Raw genomic sequence first — 22,852 nt, 5'->3', positions numbered from 1 at the left:
GATTGTTTTTTTTCTTCTTTTTCATCCCCACACACACATGTGCATGTCGAGAGATTAGCCTCTCAGCTGATGCCTTCTCTTTCTCCTCACTCTCTCCCTCTAATGTGCTGGTACATAAACACAGTACCAGCTCTAGGAATGGGACGATATGAAAAAATAGCAGGTCTACAAGCTCGCATCACATTGTGACGCGTTGTGAGCTTGTAGATCGGCTATTTTTTGGCAAAGAGATAAGGTAGAGAGTGAAAAAAGACTGCATCAAGTGCGGATATTATAGGTACGTTTACCAATAGAGGGTTTAAATGGTACTGGATATGCAGCTCGGAAAATAAAAGGTGAATTGATCCCAGTGCAAGATGGAGAACGATTTCACGATAAATTAAATCTCCACGATACGATTATCTCGTGTTTTTTATTATCACGATAAACGATAATATTGCGTATCGTCCCACCCTAACCAGTTCACTTTCACTGTCCTTCCTTCTCCCTTATCTACCTCCTTCTCTCCTCTGGTTAATGGCTGTTCTCCTCAGGGAGCAGGGCTCCCGTCAGGATGGTGACACTCAGACAGTGAAAGCCTATTACAGTGTTCACCCTGCTCCTCCCCCCAACATCTGACCCACAGCACTTGGGGAAGCGTCGGAAAAGAAAGGAGGACGAGGAGAAGAATGGAAGAGAGGGGAAGAGAGATAGTGTGGTGAAGAGGGGAGGAGGTTACAGACGATATTTTCCACACCGTAAAATGCTTAGTTTTCATTTAAAGCTGCAATCCACAAGGTTTATTATGTCTTTGCCGGGATTTGAACCCAGGTCTCTTGCGCAGGTCAGGAGATCAAATTCCTAGCAGTGAGCTAAAATGGAACGCGAACATGGGCAGGGGAGATACTAAGCTTGGAACTTCAGGCAATACTAGAGCTTAAATCAGGCCTAAAAAAAAATTGAGCCCGGCCCAACCCAGCCCGGCAGAACGTCAGCCCGGGACCGACCCAAAGCCTGATACATAATTGACAATTGGAGACCGACACAGCCCACAGCCCGACATTATAAACAAGCTTAATAGCTGCCACAGCCTTTTTTTTCTCATTAGGTGATTTGTTAAGAACAGAGTCCTTTTCCAACTGTCTTTATATATAAAAAAGACATTGCAGCAAGCACCGTTCTAATTATGGAACAAATAAACACCGCTAAATCAGGCAGCAGGCGTACAGGCTATTATAGCTACAACGTTCACACAACGTCTATTATTATTATTAGGATATACAAAAGTGTCTGTGGACTGTTTCAACGATGTCCTCCGCTCGACCAGTGCATGCATGCACACGCCACAGCGGCCACTGTCTGCCACAAACACACTCACACACACTTAACTGTCTCAAATTGCGCAACAGCACAGCGGTGCAGCCACAGAGTTATGAGCGTGCAGCTTACACAGTCACAGAGACAGCATGATACCGCGCTGCGCTTGCCTACAAGATTAAAAAAGCCTGACCCAACCCAAAGCCCGACATATACGTGACCAATTGAGCCCGGCCCAGCCCGCGCGGACCCGTCGGGCTCGGGCTGAGATTTTAAGCTCTAGGAGGCAATACCACTTAAACCACTAGTGTTCCTACAAAAAACACAGGGTCTATATTTCTTATAGATAGAAGAGCAGTGAGACCACCTCCAAACACTGTTAGTTATATTGTATTTACATACACTACCATGCACACCTAACCAGCTCAGTGGACTTCTGGTTAGAGTGTCCGCCCTGGAACTGGGAGGTCGGGGTTCGATCCCCGGCCGGGTCATACCAAAAGACTCTGCCTCACGCTACAGAAACACTCCTGCCCTATGGGCCTCATGGCTCTACAAGGCTTACTACTACCATGCGCACTGAAAAATAAAATACAAAATAATCATAATAATTATATGCATACGCAAAAAGGTTCTGGATTGCAGCTTTAACTCTGAAAGTGGAACAAATCAAATGAATACATTTTAAATGATGTATTTTACAATTTGTCATGTGTGTATTTGTGTGAGTGAGTATGGGATCTATATTTCCCCCCTCCTCGAGTCCCTGATACACGCTCCTCATCGTCCTGATGAAATCACTTGAGAGAAAACGTGGAAGACCAGCCACTCGCGAGGAGGAGTCAGGACTGGCTCTGTGATCAATCCTGCAGCGTGTCTCACCTCACCTAAATCGCACTGTGGTGAAGAAAAAAGAGTTGAGCCGGAAGGCAAAGCTCTCTGTCTACCGAGCAATCTTCGTTCCTACTCTCACCTATGGTCATGAAGTGTGGGTCATGACCGAAAGTATAAGGTCACGGGTGCAAGCGGCCGAAATGGGTTTCCTCAGACGGGTGGCTGGTATCTCCCTTAGAGATAGGGTGAGAAGTCACTTGGAGTGACTTGGAGTAGAACCGCTGCTCTTACACTTGGAAACGAGTCAGCTTAGGTGGTTGGGGCATTTAGTACGAATGCCCCCCGAGTGCCTACCTAGGAAGGTCCTCGATGCGCGTCCCACTGGGAAAAGACCCCGTGGCAGACCAAAGACCAGATGGAGGGATTATATCTCCAAACTGGCTTGGGAACGCCTCGATATACTCCCTGCGGGAGTGGAGGAAGTTGCTCGGGATAAGGAAATCTGGAGGTCTCAGTTGGAACTGTTACCCCTGCGACCAGATTCCGGATAAGCGGTCGAAAATGGATGGATGGTCTCACCTCCATGGAGATGCGTCGGTGGAGCCGGTTCCTCAGACACACCCCCGTGGGAGACTGCACCTCGTCAGAGGACGTGCCCGACGCCTGGTCGCTCTCCCCGTCTGAACCCATCTTCAGGTTTTCGTGGACGATGTCTGCGGAGTAAAGTGGGCGATAGACAGGTTAGCACGACATGACACTGAACACGTTTGACATTTATAGGCCTTTAGCTGGCATGCTCAGTGGCCCCCGAATGACATCCAAGGATGCATTCTGTGTTCTGTGTTTTGCTGAGAGGGTCACTTTGACAGGGCGTGTGGCTGTTGCCTGCCTCGTTAAACTTCGGATAACGAGGCCAGGAGTTTCTAACCGCACGGTTAACGTATTACTAAGACATACAGTATCTAGGTCAAAAGTTTGCCAGTCGAAGGAATTTTTACAGATCGATGCAAGGTTCAGTGCAAGGAAAATAGGTAATAATTAGAGCCTTTATTCCATTCTGACAGACTTTACAACCAGCCGGTGAGACCCCCCACTCTTCTCCCTCTCTTTCATCCCAGGCAGTAGTACCCCTCTCAGGCCCTGCTAACCACCCCTAAGGCCAAAGATTAAACACTCGAACCTGTCCTGCCTCTTCCTCCAAGACCATAAAACTAAAACTACATACTTACCACTACTACCTACAGTATGTGCCTTCAAGAAGCAGTGGGGGGTTGAGGCAGAGCTTAATAGGCAGAACACACTGATGAACCAAGCGCATGCACTGTAACAAGTAACCACGGATGAGCGTTCCTACCCCTGTTATCAGCGTGTCAACGACTCCAGTATGGGAGCCTGTCATCAGACATCATAGAACCGCAAGAAAGAACACTTAGTTTGGATTTTAGAATGCACTGTTCCGTACATTCTAAAATCCAAATATTTCTTTCTTACGGTTCTAACCCTCAGGATTTTACAGTGTACCTAGGGTTGCAAAAGTTTCAGAATGTTCAACGGTGGTCAAATTGGAAAGGACAGAAATAAAAAGGGGAATATAGGGGTTATCAGATTCATAAAGCTGGGAATGCGGCTCAACATAGTGGCTCAGACAGTGTGTGCAAGATGCTGAGATTTATCTGTACATGTGGTGTAATAAGTGTGCTCTGCACATGTGATGGGAGAATATACTGCAGGCAGAGGGTTGTAATTCTACTGGATTCCTTTCATATGTGATGCTGGCAAACTAATATGTGATGTGAGGACAGCATTGCACATTGCATGCAGTGTCGTGTGCATGGTTTCATTTGAACAGAAAGTCCATTCAATGTTTTCACAATGTTACAAAAACATGCCACAAGACCTACATATTAGTTTCTGCAAACATAAGTACAAAACTGGTCATAATTCCCCATGGAGAATTTAGGTTCTGACCTGCTTTGCAACATTAATTGTACCTGGTTCAGCTCTGGCTTATCAACTCTGTCTCTGACTGATTGTTATTTCACCTTATTACACGGCTTGTTTGAATGCTTGATTCTGATTGTTCAGTTGCTGAAATCAGTGGTCTGTTATTTCTGCGTGTTTCCTAAACCCACCAGGCTTGAGTTAAGACCCGCCTCGCGGAAACGCCCCTCTCAATAATCTTAAGTATGAAAGTGCCATGCCATATCCAAACTATAATTTAACTGATAATCAGTGACAGTTTTTATTTTGAGCACAGTAGTGACAAATTAATAGCTTTCTCAGTACGTTTTTGTTTTCTCTTTAGAGTAAAGGTGGTTGCACACTGCTGCGTTTTTCGGGCCGAATATCGGAGTGAATTTCGGAGCACGCAAATAAAAAAATCAACCTCACGTTATGTCAATCACGTTTGCACACTGCCACCCGTTTCGCGCACCACTCTGTCCCTTGCTCTCTCTATCTCTCTCTCACTCCTTGCCCTGAAAAACGCATTTCGCAACGAAAAACGCAGCAGTGTGCAACCAGCTTAACAGTTTCCATTTTTTAAGCACAGTACAAAGTAAGTTTATTATTATTATTAGTGTTGCCCGATCCCGATCACGTGATCGGATCGGCCGCCGATATGGCCGTTTTTATAAGATCGGAGATCGGGAAAAAAATATCGAAAAAAAAAAAGTTTTTTTTTTTTTCAAAAAAATATTTTCTGGGAGTACTGAAAGTTACAGGTAAGGTGAATGCGATATGAAATGTAAGCTTACCATAATCACAGTAATCCTTAATCATTTTCAATCATATTCAAGGGCTTTTGGAGAAATGAGACAGACAGAGCACTGCAGAGGGAAGGTGATTGTGTCAGACTCTGTCCAGCTGGCAGCTGATGCCAATAAGTAGTAATTGGCCCCTTCTAATGGATCAAAGGAAGGCAATTATGTCTCTCTGCACTGTCAACTGAGCAGACTGGTTAATTGGTTCTTAACTTATTTTGTTTCAACTTTAAAAATGGCCAATGTTTTACCAGTTTTTATATAGTTTGTTGATTATTTTTGATGCTGTAATGGTCTATTTTATTTTATTTTTTGAGGTATTAAACAGGTTTTTAAAGTCCTTAAATCGTGACTTCACTGCCAAATTTCAAAGGCCACACCAAAGGTCCCCTGCACAATGATTGAGAAACACTGCACTAGTAGGCCTATATCACTATACACTACTCATAAGCTTTGTTTTTAATTTGTTGATTCAGTGCTGCACTAAGTGATAGAATGAATAGATTTTTTTTTTCTTAATGCCTTGCCAAAAGATCGGATCGGGAAAGATCGGGATCGAATCGGAAGCAATAATATTTGATCGGTATCGGATCGGGAGCAAAAAAACCCTGATCGGGGCATCCCTAATTATTATTATTATTATTTTACAGTTTATTTTGAGCACTGTAGTGACAAATGAATAGCTGTGCATTGTGCAAATGCAGTCTTTTCTCAGTACAAGTTTTGAGATTGTCTTCATGCCTAGGTCTGACTTTATCCACCCTCCATGTGTCAAGGATTTCAGCCACTCCTGAACGTCCTCACGTTTCCGCGAGGCGTGTCTTAACTCAAGCCTGGTGGGTTTAGGAAACACGCGTTATTTCTGGATAACAGACCGCTCCGCTCTATAACAGACCGCTGCCTAATCAAAGACTCAGAGCACCTGCTGCAGTCAAGCTGCACTGTGTGAATCTTGTGCTGTATCCAACATATCAGCCATGTAAACAACCACACAGCGACATTTAGAATTAAACGTTGCTCTCAAGAATGTTTTTAGAAATATTTTAAGCGAGAAATAGATTGTGGATTCCATCTAATCAGCACTTCCTTGTTTTCCAAGGCGACCGTGTCGCGCTAGGGGGACGCCCAGCGCAACACTTGTGGAACACTTCCAGCCATCTGTAAACAAGGAAATACTTTGTTTTGTTTTTAGTTTTGAGTCAAATTATTAATTTTATTTAGTAGCCGGGTAATCGAACTGATATCGGGGTGTTATATATGGACAACCCCGTCCCCCGCGGAGCCAGTATTTATCCTTTACTTATGTTGCTGCTGCTGTTTCCAGCCAACCATCTCTCTCATCGGTGCTCCTGTCTTTACATCTTCCCCCTCTTTTGGGTGCGTGCGTGTGTGTCATCATCAACGTAGATTTAACACTAAACAAGGCGCTAACTCGTTCTCCTGCTATACCATCAACATGTGGAACGCCCTTCCACAAGCCTTAAAGGAGAGCAAATCCCTAGCCTCCTTCAAAATTGGTATGAAAAGTCACCTTCAGACAGCTGCTACCCGTGACTTGTAAATAGACTAAGCCCCCATGCTCACCCCCCCCCTCCCTTTTTTCTTTCTGCCTTTGTATTTGATGTTATGCTTTTGAAACTGATATTATCCTAGATAAAGTACTATGTTCTATCCGTCTGTCTTTCAATGTTATATGAGATACTTAAAGCTATACTATGTAACTTTTTTAATAAAACAAATCTTAAAATTGTCCTAATTATTAAATCTCTAAAGTTTTAGAACACCCACTCTGTTCATTTCAGCTCCCAAAGCCTTTTCTTTATATGTGTTCTACTGAGTCCTGGTGGCCGTGACCGGGGCTGTTTTTCCCGGCAAAATTACGTCATATGCATCATTCTGTACACGTGTCTCCCTACCGGCCAATCAAAGCCCAGATCATACACTTCCGAGCTCTTCAGGAAATACACTGCAGTGTTTACAATGGGCTAGGAGTCTAGCATGTATCTCCCCAACCGAGGCTCGTAGAGGGACACGAAAGACCTCTATGGATAGGTCTCGGCGAGGCGAGGCGGACGCGGTGGTCTGAAGGCCCGGTCCGCGGTGAAAAACGGCCGAAAAACGGCCGGAAAAAGCAGACGCGACCGCGGTTTGCTATAACGCTACTGACCACTAGTTGAGCAACTTACACAGTATAGCTTTAAAGTGTGGTTCCTGTGGAAATAAGCCTCGGCTTCCTAGGATCTCCTTTTAGTTGACCTTGTACCAGTGATTTGTACTGTCATGAAACTGTACTTTTTTTCTATTGCAAACTTCTAATACATTCTTCAATCAATCAATCAATTTTGCTGGAAATCCCTGAAACATGACTTGTTTGTGCTCACCTGCCTGTTCTTCTTTCTCATGTCTAACCGTCTTCCCTTTCTATATTACAGTACGTGTAAGTATTCATATTTCCCCTCCTTCCCCGTTTTCCCTCCCGACTTTGTTTTCTCTCCCCTTTTCTTTTGTCGTTACCTCCTCCTGTCTTGTGTTCTTCTTTGGCACTCTTTTGCTAAACTAAATTGTTCTCTTTGTGTTTTTTTCCCCTCTTCTGTTGGCCATAACTTCTACGTAGCCCTTTATTATATTCCTCTCTCTTTCCGGCAGTCCTCAAAAAGCACACAACCTTCTTTCGTTCTCTTCCCATCTGTCACTTTGTCCTCGTCTCTTGTCTTAAAGGTGATACACCATGAAATTTCACTTTTCCTATTTTAAAACCTTTTTTTGGGGTCCCACTAGCACCTTCTATCCTCACAAAGTCCCATTTCTGACCGTTGTGTCTTTCTCTGGTTTTGAGAAGGCGAAGGTTAAAAGTATCCCACGGGTTCTGAAAACAGGCTGTCCAGATTTGCTGCCGATTGTGACGTCATCTGCCGATTGTGAAGTCATCACAAAAAAAAAATAATAATAATAATAACTTTTTTCAAAAAAAACATTTAAATTTTTTTTTTTTTTTTTCAAAAGGATTTTTTTTTTGGGGGGGGGGGGGTGGCGCAGTTCAGGCCAAAGGTGGTACTGCAGCTGAAATGCTCTGAGAGCCATACAAAAATGAGAGAGGCTCTCTATTCAGGAGTGGTAATTTAGCCTCAAACCATTTGAAAAACGTTTTTGGGACATAAACAATATGACATAAATACTTTTTAAATGCATGGTGTATCACCTTTAAGGAGCAGCAGAGTGTAGCAGTGTGTTCTACAACAGTGTTTCTCAACCACTGTGCCTGGGGACCTTTGGTGTGCCCCTGAGAAGGGTCAAGTGTGCCCCGTGAAACTGCTTGAAAGCCAGTACTGTATTTATCATTTTAAAAATGATTTAAACTAGTGAAAACAGACAATCTACAAGCACACAACGCCTCGCTTGTAGATCTGCTGTTTTCACTACTGTTGTGCGACAGCCTTGTATGATGAAGCAGGGCTTTACTTTGCGAAGAAACGTACAAATTTGAAACTTGGAGATACAAGGTTTCTTCCCGACAGTGACGATATTTACACCCCCGTATTATGTCGGTGTGCCCATGGATTCTTGGGACATGAAAAGTGTGCCCATGCAGAAAAAAGGTTGAGAAACACTGTTCTACAACAATGTGTCCCATTTAGCTGGCCTGGTTGTGGATACACGTCTCATTAACTAGGCCAGGGTCTGCTTTAAAGAGATACTGGTCCCCGGCAGGGATAACACTCATACACATAGTTGGTCACAAAGTGGTCATAATGAGAGGTCTAAGAGAGAATGTTGATGTAGAAGTCTGTTTCCCAGGAAATTGCACATGGGTAAATTATGTGTACGCATGTGCAGCAGGCTATCTCACATGGATGAAAACAAACGTGGTAGGGATGATAAGGGAAGGCTGAGTCATACCAATAACACCTGACATGAGGGGTTATTAGTCGCATGCTGTGTGTGTGTGTGTGTGTGTGTGTGTGTGTGTGTGTGTGTGTGTGTGTGTGTGTGTGTGTGTGTGTGTGTGTGTGTGTGTGTGTGGTGAGAGCAGTGTGTGTGTGGTGAGAGCAGTGTGATGGTGTGTGCCATGGTGGCGTCACGCCAAGTCAGGAGGACAGACCTCTCATGGCTGTGTCACACTTCCTGTTTGTTCCTAGTCGCCATCTGCTTTCCCACTGCTAACTTCCTTGTGTGTGTGCGTGCGTGTGTGTGTGTGTGTCTGCACGACTCTGCAGGATGGGCAGGCTGGGTTATGCCTATCTTCTCCATGCCTTCGTCTGCAAGCTGTCAGAAGGTGCAATGCCATGATAGAGCCAGGGGTGTAGTTGTCCCGATTTAAAATGAAGCAAACACAGAACTGAAAGTTCCTATGATTGGCCGCTAGTTGCGCTGTTCTGGCACCAGAAGAATGTTCTCCATAGGATTCCTTTCATTTCCCCTGAACTTTTACATTTGATTTTCTTACCTTAACTCATACAGTGCCGCCGGCCACAAGGGGCGCTAGAGTGCCAGAAATTTCTCTATAGACCTTCACTCTAGCTTCCGTCGACACTGTCCCAAGTGCCTTGGGATTTCACTCCAGCCAATGCTATGGGTGACGAGAGGAGGAAGCTAGCTGACACATAGCCAAAATGCTAACCCATTTAGAAGCCCGATCTAAAGCTATTTCAGTCGCAAAAAACGTTTTCTTTGGGTCTGGGAACACAATCCGGAGAAAATCCTGTCTAAAGATGTGATTTATTATTGGAGTGGGCGGCGCGATGCGGCCGTTAGACTACGGCCCGTGTATGGCCGAGTGTTGGCCTGGACCATGGATGGACGTTTAGACCGGGGCTTCGTTGAGGCCTCCGATTAAATAATTCATTTTATTAAATATCCCGAACTAGTTCGGGATAGGCACCCTGGAATACGTCGCGCCGCCGACAGTATATATTGAGGTTTTTTTGGGGGGCTCTAAACTTTATTTTAAACCATTTTCAATGGAATAAATCGTCGGACCATCTAGCGTCTCTCGTTGGCTAGCGCTGGACGAGCAAGGACCACCCACGTTGCTCCAAGCAGCTCGGGGTAAGTAAAATAGCAAATAGAATATTGTATTGGATTGAAATAAAGCCGAACTTGTTCGGGATAGGCATTATAGGGTTAATAAAGATTGTCATAAATACTTTATGGTTCCTGTCGCTAGTTTAAAGCCTTGTTTCAATCACCATGCTTTGCGTTTTGTGAAAATATGGTCCAATTTATGTTATAATTGATTAAAGCAGGGTCTGCTGTAGGAGGGTGCTTGTGATCATAGGCTTGTGATGATTCTTCTTTGTGTGCTTTATTTTCAGCAAGCTCAAGACAATGTCCCATGTATCCCTGCGTTTGCACGTGACCGTTGGCAGCCAACAGCATTCCTTGGGTACCATTAAAACAATGATGGCGGCACCCATACAACGGCCAAAATACGCAGCATAGAAACCAATCCATATTTTTTTACAGGATAGAGCCAGGATGTATAGCCACACTTGCATGCATGTGAATATCTGTGTGTGTGTGTGTGTGTGTGTGTGTGTGTGTGTGTGTGTGTGTGTGTGTGTGTGTGTGTGTGTGCGTGTGTGTGCGTGTGTGTGTGTGTGCATCAGTCTCACCCAGACGGCTTCCGTTGCGAGGCATTGCCATGAACGACCCGAGGCTGCCTCCGATGACACTGTGGGGTCTGCGGAGCGGGGGCTTCTTGAAGGAGCCCGTGTACTGGTGCAGGAACGAGTGCATACTGTGAGAGGTAGGGGGCCGGCCGTTCCGCACGATGGGCTCTGCAAACACAGCCAAACCATACATAACGCCACTCAGCGGGTTTATGGGTCAATCTATAGCAATATCAATATAAATATCAATATGAATCTGACAAGAGGAGATGCATGGATTTCATTAATGGAATGGGTAGGTGGATGGATGGATGGGTGAATGGATGAATAGATGGATAGTAGAATGAATGATTGGTTGGGCCCTTCATTTCTTGTAAAAAACAGAATGAATGCCTGGTACTACTGAAACACATGACGTTGCATTAGACTAAAGCAGCATGAAGTATGCCTGAAGAAGGTCTAACAAATGAAGGCTCACAATGCATTTTGGATATTTGCACATATTCGAACGTGTGGTGCTTTTTTTAAATTAATATCCAAAATCCTATCAATAGTTGCTGTGCTGTGTGGCAAAAGCACAAAAGGCCAAACGTTTATATTGCAAGCGTGTGTGCATAGACATAATATACGGAGACAATGCATTGGCCACTGAATTCACTGTCCGGTGTCCGCTGTCTTCTCATTTGTACGAGCATTCTTGCAAATGACACCTGAAAACTCCCCTGCAGAGTGTGCGTGCGTGTGGCGTGTAATATAAACTCTGAATGGCTGTCCCTTCTAAGACTCTTGTTACATAAGCAGATAGCAAGCAGCAGTTGAGCTCACACCATTACAACTGCTGCAGCTGCAAAGAGTCATTCTGTACTCTCATTCTCTATCTCGTCCCACTCAGCTTTTGCTCCTGTCCGGCAGTGAGCCAGCAGCTTGATTCTAACTGCCTTCAATAACCAGAAGTCAGTGGAGTTTATTCTTTATCTTTGCCATGGATAAATAAATGAAGGCTTTATTGAACTTCGACAGAACAGAGTTCCTTGGACTGCTGATGGGTTTATTATATGTTGCTGTCTCTTCCCAAATATTCCACATCTTGTCAAGATCTTTTGGAAGTAGCCGATTGCTTATTTCCCTCCCATAATCACACGCTAACCGTTGTCCTTGGAGCCGTTGTCCTCGATGGTCATCTGCTCCGCCAGCTCTGACAGGGATTCATCGATGGTGTGGCTGGAACGCAGCGTCAGAGACAGACGCCGCTTGAACCTCTTCATCTTCTCCATGGCGGGGCAGCGTGCGGCCTGCGAGGACACACACACATTCAGACACGGAGGGACAAAAGTCAACATCACTGTACTAATAATACATCAACAACAGCCAGAGGGTTGTTTGTATGAATGAATACTGTGTGTGTGTGTGTGTGTGTGTGTGTGTGTGTGTGTGTGTGTGTGTGTGTGTGTGTGTGTGTGTGTGTGTGTGTGTGTGTGTGCGCGTGTGTGTGTGTGTGTGTGTGTGTGTTTGTGAGTGAGTGCGCGTGCGCATGTGATCTAGAAGCAATCTCTTGAGCACAGTGGGGGATTTCAGAATCCCCTCATGGCTCAAGTGCTCTGAACGAGCAAAAAATAGACACATTCATGAATAAACTAGCATTCCTTTTAATCCAATATTCATAAGCACACGAAGACTGCTGCCAGTCTCTTCTCCCCAGCCCGCGCAGGACACCAAACACATGAATAAAGCATGAATAAAAATAAAATACGATGAATCAAACTAATATAGCATTCTCCAATTACATACATACAAACACACAGAGAACCATGCGTACACGAGGGATTCATCACTGGGGCACTTTAGACTGCAAGAATTCTGATCGGTTGAGTGTTGTTAAGCAGACAGCTCTGTCAACCACTATCAACCTGACGTCCCTATTTTGGCCATGTAAGGCGAAAATGAATCTTCATGGCAAAAATATCAGATGTACAAGGTTGGCTATTTGCCATACAACAAAGTATATAGGGCTTAAAGCTACATTATGTCATTTTGCTTTGTGTATTTGGTCTCTATGCTCTTTTATTGAGACATTTAGATAGATCAGTTGGTTCTCAACCTGGGGGATCCCCAGATGTTTAGCTAAATGTTAACATTGATTTCTCACTCAACAGACAAACATAAAGTATAAAGTGTATACAGGATATCTGCACATTTATAAAGTGACAATTTAAGGACTTTAAAGCTATACTATGGAAGTTGCTCAACTACTGGTCAGTAGCGGTATTGCTTTTTTCGGCCGTTTTTCGCCCGGGGTCGCCGCGGACCACTGGAGCGGGGCCGCGGTCCACCGCGTCTGCCTGCGCTTCGCCGAGACGCATCCGTGGTCTCGCGTGCCTCTGCGACCAGGCGTTGGGGAGTAACAGGCTAGACTCCTACACCAGAGTAAACACTGCTGTTGAGGCAAGCTACTTCCTGAAAAGACAGCAAGACGCGCTGTGATTGGCCGGTAGTGTATGATCCGCGCTGTGACTGGCCGGTAGTGTATGATCTGGAGACAACGTATACGGAAGAATGCAGATGACGCAATTTTCGCGAAATGCAACGATATGGCAATACATCGCGATAGTTTATTTGCCAATACTGTATCGATACTTCAGGCCATAGTATTGCGATACTTTGAGGAAAATAAAATATGTTCCCATGCATAGGAACCAAATGGTAGAAGTCCGTTCCTGACACTCTGCTGCCTTTAGATGTCACTGTACTATTAGTAGCTACTTCCCCTTCCCACAGTTCAGTGAGTGAGATCTCTCGAGGAAATGGCTGCGAACGACGAAAACAACAACATTAGAGAGAGCAGCGCCTTCAGCTTTTAAAGCTGATATATCGTAATAGTATCACAATAATATCATATCCCAAAGATTCGCAAAATATATTGTGATACTATTGCATCGTGACCCAAGTATCGTGATACGTATTGCATCGTGAGATTCTTGCCAATATCCACCCCTAGTCCCCAGTTCAAATATGATTATTTTGGGGGTTGCAGCCTGAAAAGGTTGAGAACCACTGAGATAGATCCTGTGGTCTAGTCTGACCAAGTGATAAGGTCAAAACTCAATATCTCCCCTGAACAAACAGGGGAGATATTAGCTCATTGGTAAAAAAAAATCAACAGTTGTTGCCCCAGCAGGACATTAAAGTTACATATCTTTAAAGTGGTTCAAGAATGGCAAAGACATTCTATAAGAATCACACCCACCCACGTGACATCCATCACTTGAATCTAACAACTCTAGAGCCTGGGCGACACTGGACGATGCATACACACACACACAAGCGCGCGCGAGCACACTCACAGCGCACATGAAGACACGGCTTCCGCCCGTACACACACGCTTGTCCTCGGTCTGCCCACACCCTCGAGGACCGCGGTCCCAATTTGCCGTGTTGTGATTGGTGGGTTTGGTGGCCGACCGCGGTGACATTAAGTGGGTCAGTAGTAGTAGACTGGAAGGACCCAGAGCTAACCGCATTCCACAACAGCAGTAGCCTGATTTATGTGCTTTGTCGTACGATGGATGGAGTCACGTACAGAAAATAGCTGATCTACAAGCTCGCAAATGTGTAAGCCTCAGTGGTGAAAAAGTACTCACATTTTCTACGCGCTGTGAGCTTGTAGATCTGCTTTTTTCCAAATAGGGCTAAAGTGGATTAATGTATGTTTTAGAATATCATTTATATCTGCAAATTAACTAGAAACTAAAGGTTTCAAATACATGTAGTGGAGTAAAAGTACAATATTTGGATCCGAGATGTAGTAGAGATGTAGAAGTAAAAGTATTGGAAATTGGAAAGTAAAGTACAAATACCTCAAAATTGTACTTAAAGGCCCAATTCACCTCTGGGACAACCAGATCTTATTTTATTGTTGTTTGGGACACGATCAACACAATCCTGAGTTATTTTTTGTGTTCAATCTGTGTTTTGAGATATTTTAGTATTTCAGCATGTACTAGTGATGCATTTTGCATCATATGATGCAAAACACATCACTGATGAAGCAAAATGCATCACTAGTACATGCTGAAATACTAAAATATCTCAAAACACAGATTGAACACAAAAATTAACTCAGGACTTTGTTGATCGTGTCCCAAACAACGATAAAATAAGATCTAGTTGTCCCAGAGGTGAATTGGGCCTTTAAGAATGGTACTTCAGTAAATGTACTAGTTACTTTACACCACTGGTAAGCCTGCGTACTGTACGTACTGTATTAGAGTGTATACGTCAACTCTGTGTGCGTGTGTGCGTGTGTGCGTGTGTGTGTGTGTGTGTGTGTGTGTGCGTGTGCATGGCCGCACAAGCTGACACAGCAGTCAACCAGGTCACAGGAAACACCTTGCTGTCTCTGCCCCAGGCCAGCTTCCCTGTTCATTGTGTTGCCGGGGTAACGCCCCTTAGGCGGGGGGTGGGGGGGGTGGAATGGGTACCTCTACTGACCCTGTGATAACACACACACACACACACACACACACACACACACATGCACTGCCAGCTGAGGGGGAGGAAGGGGTGTTGGGTGACATGTGACACAGACAGGAAATGCAGTTGGGCGATGATATGGCACACAAACACCCTCCACGCACCGCAGCCTTGGCATTCCTTACCTGGCCAACACCTTCAGATAAACCAACCAGTGGTTCTCAAAGTGGATTTAAGGGACTCTCTAGGTTCCTTTATGGGGGTCTAAATTGACCCTTACAAATCTTTAACTTTGACAGTGTACAAATGGAACCAAATGGACCCTGACGGGTCCATTTGGTTCCATTTGTCCACTGTCAAAGTTGAGGGGAGACCTTCAAATGTCAAAGTTTGAGAACCACGTAAGGGCCGTTTATAGTTCCGTACGTTTGATTTTGTGTGTGTGTACGGGTGAGAGAGCACATACGTTAATTATGTTGGAATGCATAGTTCCTCTACGTTATGTGTGTTGTGCGGGCCGACCCGCCCTCCGCTCCAGTTGGGACCGCGCGCTTGTATTGCACCTCGCAGCGCACGAGAGCAGAGCTGCAGAACAGAGCGATTCGAAACGCAATGAGACTGAGTAGCCTGGCCTGAACAACAGCGCCCCTCCCTTAACATGTGTGGTCATAAAAGGTACTGCAGGCCTGCAGGCTACATACAGACACACACGCACACACACACACACACACACGCACGCATACACACACGGCCACGTATAGGAGACGGTGTAACCACCGCTCAAAAAGGAAACTATGATGGGGTCGTTTTCAACATATTAGGCTAGACTCCATCAAGGCTCAATGCCGTTTCACTTTACCATGGGCTCTTGATGAGAACGCCGTTCACGGCACGCCACAGAGCTTTCCATGTTTGTACCAGAGGTATGGTTGATATTTACAGATGTTGAAGAACGACATCTTTCCACTCTTTTTGCAGAGGAAAGGTTATTTTCCTCACTACTGCCCCCACGGTTGACAAAAGTTCGAAACGGGTAGTTTATGCGTACGTAAGTTTTAATTGGTTTTAATACGTCGGGTTGGGTGTTGTCCGCTAGCCTATACGGGGAGAAAGAACGGACACCAAACGGACCAAACAGAAGAAATCCCTCTCCCCCTACGTTTCTAGTGTAGACCTGCGGTCCTTATGTATTACTATGCATGGTACTTGAGATAAACAACCTGCAAGTAGCAACACTCTAGTATCTCTCCCTCCCTCCCTCCCGGCAAGGTCATTAGATTCCTGCATAGTCATGGGATGATGCCATGATGGGTCTGTCTGGACAGACATGGGTTAACCTCATCTACACGCACGCACACACACACACACACACACACACACACACGCACGCGCACACACACACACACACACACACACACACACGCTCACGCTTCAGCCGTTCTTGAAATTCCACGGCCATTCGCGACAAGATGAGTGTGTGCTGGATTCCCTGGATTCATTCGATCAATCAGTGTCTGAGTGTGTGACCGCAATCTAGTAGCTACCCTGCCCCCACTGACGTTGTTAACCAACCACACGCACGCACATACTCATACTCACACAGCTCATTATAGCCACACGCAAGTTAGCAGGCCAATTCTGTACAGTGGAATACACCCGTTTGCTAGTAAAACCACTAGACTGATGTCAATGTGGTCTACTGCATCTGTGTGTGTGTGTGTGTGTGTGTGTGTGTGTGTGTGTGTGTGTGTGTGTGTGTGTGTGTGTGTGTGTGTGTGTAGCTATTAGGCTGCTCTGCCAATAAAGCACAAGTCTATGTCTATCCTTAGACGTTGATGTCATTGTGTGTGTGTGTGTGTGTGTGTGTGTGTGTGTGTGTGTGTGTGTGTGTGTGTGTGTGTGTGTGTGTGTATCTGTGTGTGTGTGTGTGTGTGTGTGTGTGTGTGTGTGTGTGTGTGTGTGTGTGTGTGTGTGTGTGTGTGTGTGTGTGTGTGTGTGTGTGTGTGTTCAAACTCCCCCACAAAACCAGGCAGGGAATAGGGCGGGATTGCTTTGATGTCTTTACTAGTGTGCGCGTGTGCATGTGAGTGCGTGCGTGCGCCGTGCATGCAGAAGTGTGGAACATGACCCGTTTCTCTTCTCATCTCGGCAGGAGTTGATCTCATTAAAGCACAGAGGGCTAATGATGAAGCAGGGATGTGGGCTCATACACACCATGCAGGTCATACAGACACACAATCATATACTCTGTGACTCAGTGTTATATGAAGTAAATAACAACATCTAAACGAAATGTACAGGGTTCCCACACATCTTTACCAATTAATTTCCAAAGCTTTTCCAAAACTTTTCCAGAATATTTAACCCGATTTCCAGGACTATATAACAATAATTCAGCTCAATAACGAGTCGCTTACACCAAAAGACAGGTAGTGTATGCCAGTGGTTCTCAACCTTTTCAGTCCGTGACCCTCGAAATAATCATATTTGAACTGGGGACCCCAGCACCCTGACGAGCACTAAGAGTTGAGGAATTTTGTATAACAAACACAGTTTTATTGTGAAAATAGCCGATCTACATGCTCACAACGCCTCGCGTTTGTGAGCATGTAGATCTGCACACACACACACACACACACACACACACACACACACACACACACACACACACACACACACACACACACACACACACACACACACACACACACACACACACACACACACACACACACACACACACACACACACACACACACACACACACACACACCACACAGTATGTTCTAAGTGGGAACAGCATGACTCCAATGTGGATCTGGGACTTCGTTTGGCCGGCCTGTGACCATCGTCTATCTCTAAGACGCCTCTATGACATAAGAGACTCCAGATTTATCCAAGGATTCAGCATGTGCAGGGGCCCCATTGCTTTCCATTACAAAACAAAAATGTCAAAAGTCTAAAACATACAAAATGGGTTTTTTTTGGGGGGGGGAAGAAGGTTTGTGGAGGTACTTCTGTAGCCTACTGCAGGCAGAGCAAGCATACAAAGTTTGACACTTATCGGTCCAGGGGTTTATGTGATTAGTTCCAGACACCCAGAACAACGCGCGCGCGCACGCACGCACACACAGGCAGAGCAGACACACACCATAAAAAATAATTAAATAACCAAGAGAGAAGATGAGGAGATAAACAAGTGTGGTAACTTTTACTAACAGGATTTAGCAGTTGAACATTTTATTAGCAGTGCTTGTGTTCCGCATCAAGTGGACACACGTGTATGGGCATGTGCACACACTCACCTTTTCTGTCACACACATTGAAAAGGGGCACAGTGGCCTTTTCTTTTCACCCCCAGTGCAAAAAGATGGACCCAAAAATACTCTTACAGTTACAGGTCCATTTGGGTCACAACGATGTCAATTTAGGCATTTAATTAACAGATCTTTATCCAGAGTGATCACTACCACACACGTTTAACCAAATGGCCCCATAGCCAAAGGGGTCAATTTGGTTACATGTATACACCCTTATCGAGTAAAATTAACTACATTTTACAACGTATTGTTCCTAGAGACTGTCCAGTCACCAAAAGGGAACTGGTTCAACTCCTGCAACAGCCAAGATGACACTGGTAGAGGAGCTGTGTATGCCTGAAATGGAATTGAAAATAAGAGAACACCGAGATGCATTTATTACCCCTTCTTGTACTTGACATGCAGACCCAGAGAGGAGGAACGACCTGACATGCATGATCTGTGACTTACATTTGAGTAGAGGTGCGTGGGTGTGCGTGTGTGCGTGTGTGTGTGTGTGTGTGTGTGTGTGTGTGTTACATGCGGTATATCTATGGATCTGTGTACCATACACATTCACTACACACAGGATATCAGATTAATTGCGCCACTGGAAAATTGAGAATTGAGCAAGCTTGCGCTCTCCTCTGTTTGCAAATTAAGGATCTTCCTTTTGACATGACTGTCCACAGGAGCTTGTGCTTCCAAACATAAAAACAGAACACGAACATAAAAACAGAACACACACACACACACACACACACACACACACACACACACACACACACACACACACACACACACACACACACACACACACACACACACACACACACACACACACACACACACACACACACACACACACACACACACACACAAAGCGATAAGCTCTCTTTGTATTATACACAGAGTGCTGTAACAGAGACGGGTATTTATCTCTCTAGCACACCAAAACAAAGAAACGTTCATGTGACAGATCTAGGGGGTTGGCGTGTGTGTGTGGCGTGCATGCGTGCGTGCGTGCGTGCTGGATTTAGAGACACGTGGAGGGGGACAGGAGTGTGGTTACAGCATCTGGTACATGTGAATGATGGGGAGAGAGGAGCGCACAGGGAATTCATCATCAAAAGCAATCCAGCATACTGCTGCCAATGATAGGCTCTCACCCCCATCTCTCTCTCTCTCTCTCTCTCGCTCTCGTCTGTGAGTCTAGCTTTTCATCAGCCCTGCCTGAACCCGAAGAACTCGACAAAAGAATGTCCTCTTTTTCCATATAATACCTCCTGGATGGGTGATGCATGTGCGCTCTGCTGCGTGAAGTCCACTCCTCCTGACCCACAATTCTACATTCGAGCCCCGCTCAAACACCCACGTGGCCCAAACAGCTATTGAGCATCTTCGCCCCTCCCGCTCGTCACTTCTTCTTTCTCCAAGACTAGTGCATCGTGGGTAGTGCCGAGGAGGAGACTTCAAAGGAGGTAGGAGGGGGAAGGGTATCAGGCAATGAGGCTTAATTAAGACAGTGTTTCTCAACCACTGTGCCTGGGGACCTTTGGTGTGCCCCTGAGAAGGGTCAAGTGTGCCACTTGAAACTGCTTGAAAGCCAGTATTGTATTTATCACTTAAAAAAAACGATTTAAACTAGTGAAAAAAGCCGATCTACAAGCACCCAACGCCGTTGTGTGCTTGTAGATCTGCTGTTTTCACTACTGTTGTGCGACAGCCTTGTATGATGAAGCAGGGCTTTACTTTGCAAAGAAACGTACAAATTTGAAACTTGGAGATACAAGGTTTCTTCCCGGCAGTGACGATATTTACACCCCCGTATTATGTTGGTGTGCCCATGGATTCTTGGGACATGAAAAGTGTGCCCATGCAGAAAAAAGGTTGAGAAACACTGAATTAAGACAAGTGTACTATACACATTCAGTGACACACAGTCACACGCACACTGTTAGCTAAATAACCTCCTGTGCGATGTGTATTCTTCAATCCCTGGTAGCGTAATACTACTGTGGTTCTCAAACATTTTCACGTCAAGAACACCAAATTGATATGGATTTTGCCGCGGACCCCTATTTGAAAAGATTTCATGCCATTTTGGACCCCATAACAGATAAAAAATATCTACAAGCTCACAGTGTGTTGCATTGTAAGCTTGTTATATCGGTTTCACAACAACTCACCTTTCAAACTTTCCCTGCTTACTTTCTACTGCACGTTCATCGCCACTCTCATCTCCATGGCAACCAAGTTCCTGGAGACCGTCCTCTACTCCACATAGATTAGGAGGTCTAATCTATCCCAGAATTCTCTTAGGCTGCCTCAGCAAACCCCCACCCATTCCGCTCTGGCTTGCAAGAGAATAGGAAATGAAGAAATTGAACACGGGGATGGGTGCAACGATCACAGAGAGATCTGTCTGAATGTGCGAGTGTGTGAGTTGAGGTGGGGTGGGGGTGGTGGGGGGAGGAGGAGGGGGGTCTGGCGGAGTGAGCATATTTCAACGGGAGGAGCAGAAAGGATTCTTTGTGTTTGTCTAAGAGCCATGAAATCACCCGGGTAACTCCAGGCATGTACAGTACTAGCAACTATGAACACAGGCAGAACGGCAGAAAAGAGAAAAGGGATAGATATAGAGCGAAAAAGAGAGAAAGGCTGTAGGTAGGCTAATAAGGCTAGGCGGTGGGGGGCATTCACAAAGTCAAAGATAGGGCAAAAACAGAGAGGGGCCATTAAGGAGGCAACAAATAGAGAGAGGATTCAAAGAAGTTTACTGTAAGTCAAGTTTAGTGGTTCGGTCCTGATAGAAGAACCTACATTGTGGGTAAAGGTCTGATGCCATTAAAATAAAAGCTATAGGCCTGGCTCATATATGAGCATCACAATGACTTCAAAATACAGTGGGCTATCACTTTCCTTTGAGTGTGCACATGTGAGAAGACAATGGGAGGGCCTTGCCTTAGGCCAGCTAGCATCATCCCTGTGATATAGAGATCACAGCGCGCATGCACATGCACTCACCAACCGCAGGCACCTGGAGACCACCGCACACACGCACACACGCCAGAGGGTCTCCTCCGAAGTATCGCAGGTGTGCCTCATAACTAAAGTACCGTTAGCTGTCCAACACGACGTGAATCACATCAAAGACCAGAAGGCCAGCAGGTTTATCACAGTCACCAAGAAACCTGAACCTCAGATGTACATGCAACATCAAAGCTCACTCAAACACATGACACAGTGTGTGCGCACGCACTCACACAAATTTATGGATGTATAGATATGGATGTAACTTTGTGGCCTGCAGCCAAATAGGGGAGGACAAGAGGTCAGCACATTGCTATACGGTAATCACACACACAGACATAGGCAGGGGCGTCAATTGGGTATGGCAGGGGTATGCAGCTGCCATACCCTGGGTCCAGGGGGGAAAATAAAAGTTACTTTTAAATATAAATCCATGAATGTCTCTTTGTCTATCTGTGCTGGTTATTATGTTGTTAAATTACAGTAAAGTAACTACAAATGAAAGTTTTAACAAAATGGTCACTTTAACAAGGTATTATAATTATATTCTCCACATCTTGACAAGATGGTATATTCCCAGGTTCCGAAGGTCAGCTGCACAGGTGCAATGCATTATTGTTAATTGTGGCAAGTTTACTAACATGCGAAGTTTAGCTGCACTTGAACAACCATTCCAGGCTGCCATATCCAACCCAAGAAACTGTAGAAACCTGTGTAAAAAACGGACAAAACTCGTTTCTTTTCTTTCAGACATTGTGAAAATAGCCGATCTACATGCTCACAACGCCTCGCAGCACGAGGCGTTGTGAGCATGTAGATCTGCTATTTTCACAAGAGAACCGTGTTATACAAAATGCAATGCCTCTTTTCCATGAGGATTCCCATCTTTGCCATACCCTAGCTTTTGCTGAACTGACGCCACTGGACATAGGGTAATCCCCTCCTCCTAGCTGACCATCATCCAAAAATATTCACAGAAGGCAAACTCCTCAGTGAATAATGCCTTCAGTGGCTAATAACCCTAAAGTGGCAGCAGGGGGCTGGGGCAGTGTATGTGATGGCATGTGTTAGCACAAATCAGCGCTACAGCAAAGCCAACCATATATCACTAGAGTCCAAAGGAGTTTGGGGTCCTCCTGACCAGGCCTAAAGAAGAAACGCATTCCAACACATTCACCATCACCAATATATAAATCTTTCTCTCTCTCGCTCCACACACACACACCGACATACACACACACACACACACACACACACACACACACACGTGAGTGGTATAAGGGCCCCGTGCAGTTGTTATTCCAAAAGAACAAAATAAATTAAAAGAGTTGACTTCAATGCGACCGACCCTGAGGCCGGGATGATCTGAAATAACCTTGTGTGTTGGTGTGTGAGCGTGTGTGTACACAAGAGGCTATTATGTGAACACACTCACAGAATACTAATGGCAATACTGTAGGCAAAAGTAAAGGCCCTACACGTAAATCGACATCCCTTGCAGGATTTTTGTAGAAGAGAGAGAGAAGTTTAATCTACACTCTACAAGGGC

The 22,852-nt window shown here is 45.1% G+C and overlaps 1 protein-coding gene across 1 annotated transcript in view; it reads right to left on the bottom strand.

Moving 5' to 3' along the window:
* cdk17 (cyclin dependent kinase 17) overlaps positions 1-22,852 on the bottom strand; it is a 58,915-nt gene that overhangs the window by 16,759 nt on the left and 19,304 nt on the right. Inside the window, exons 2-4 of the mRNA XM_080754175.1 lie at positions 11,649-11,793; positions 10,505-10,669; positions 2,710-2,843 (exon numbers count right to left, since the gene is read on the bottom strand). Coding sequence (XP_080610301.1) covers positions 2,710-2,843; positions 10,505-10,669; positions 11,649-11,775 — 426 coding nt within the window. The 5' untranslated portion in view covers positions 11,776-11,793. The remainder of the gene's footprint in view (positions 1-2,709; positions 2,844-10,504; positions 10,670-11,648; positions 11,794-22,852) is intronic.

This window comes from Nannobrachium achirus, assembly GCF_963921795.1.
Source record: "Nannobrachium achirus genome assembly, chromosome: 23".
NCBI classification, from domain to species: Eukaryota; Metazoa; Chordata; class Actinopteri; order Myctophiformes; family Myctophidae; genus Nannobrachium; species Nannobrachium achirus.
This window is presented reverse-complemented; position numbering and strand designations above follow the sequence as displayed.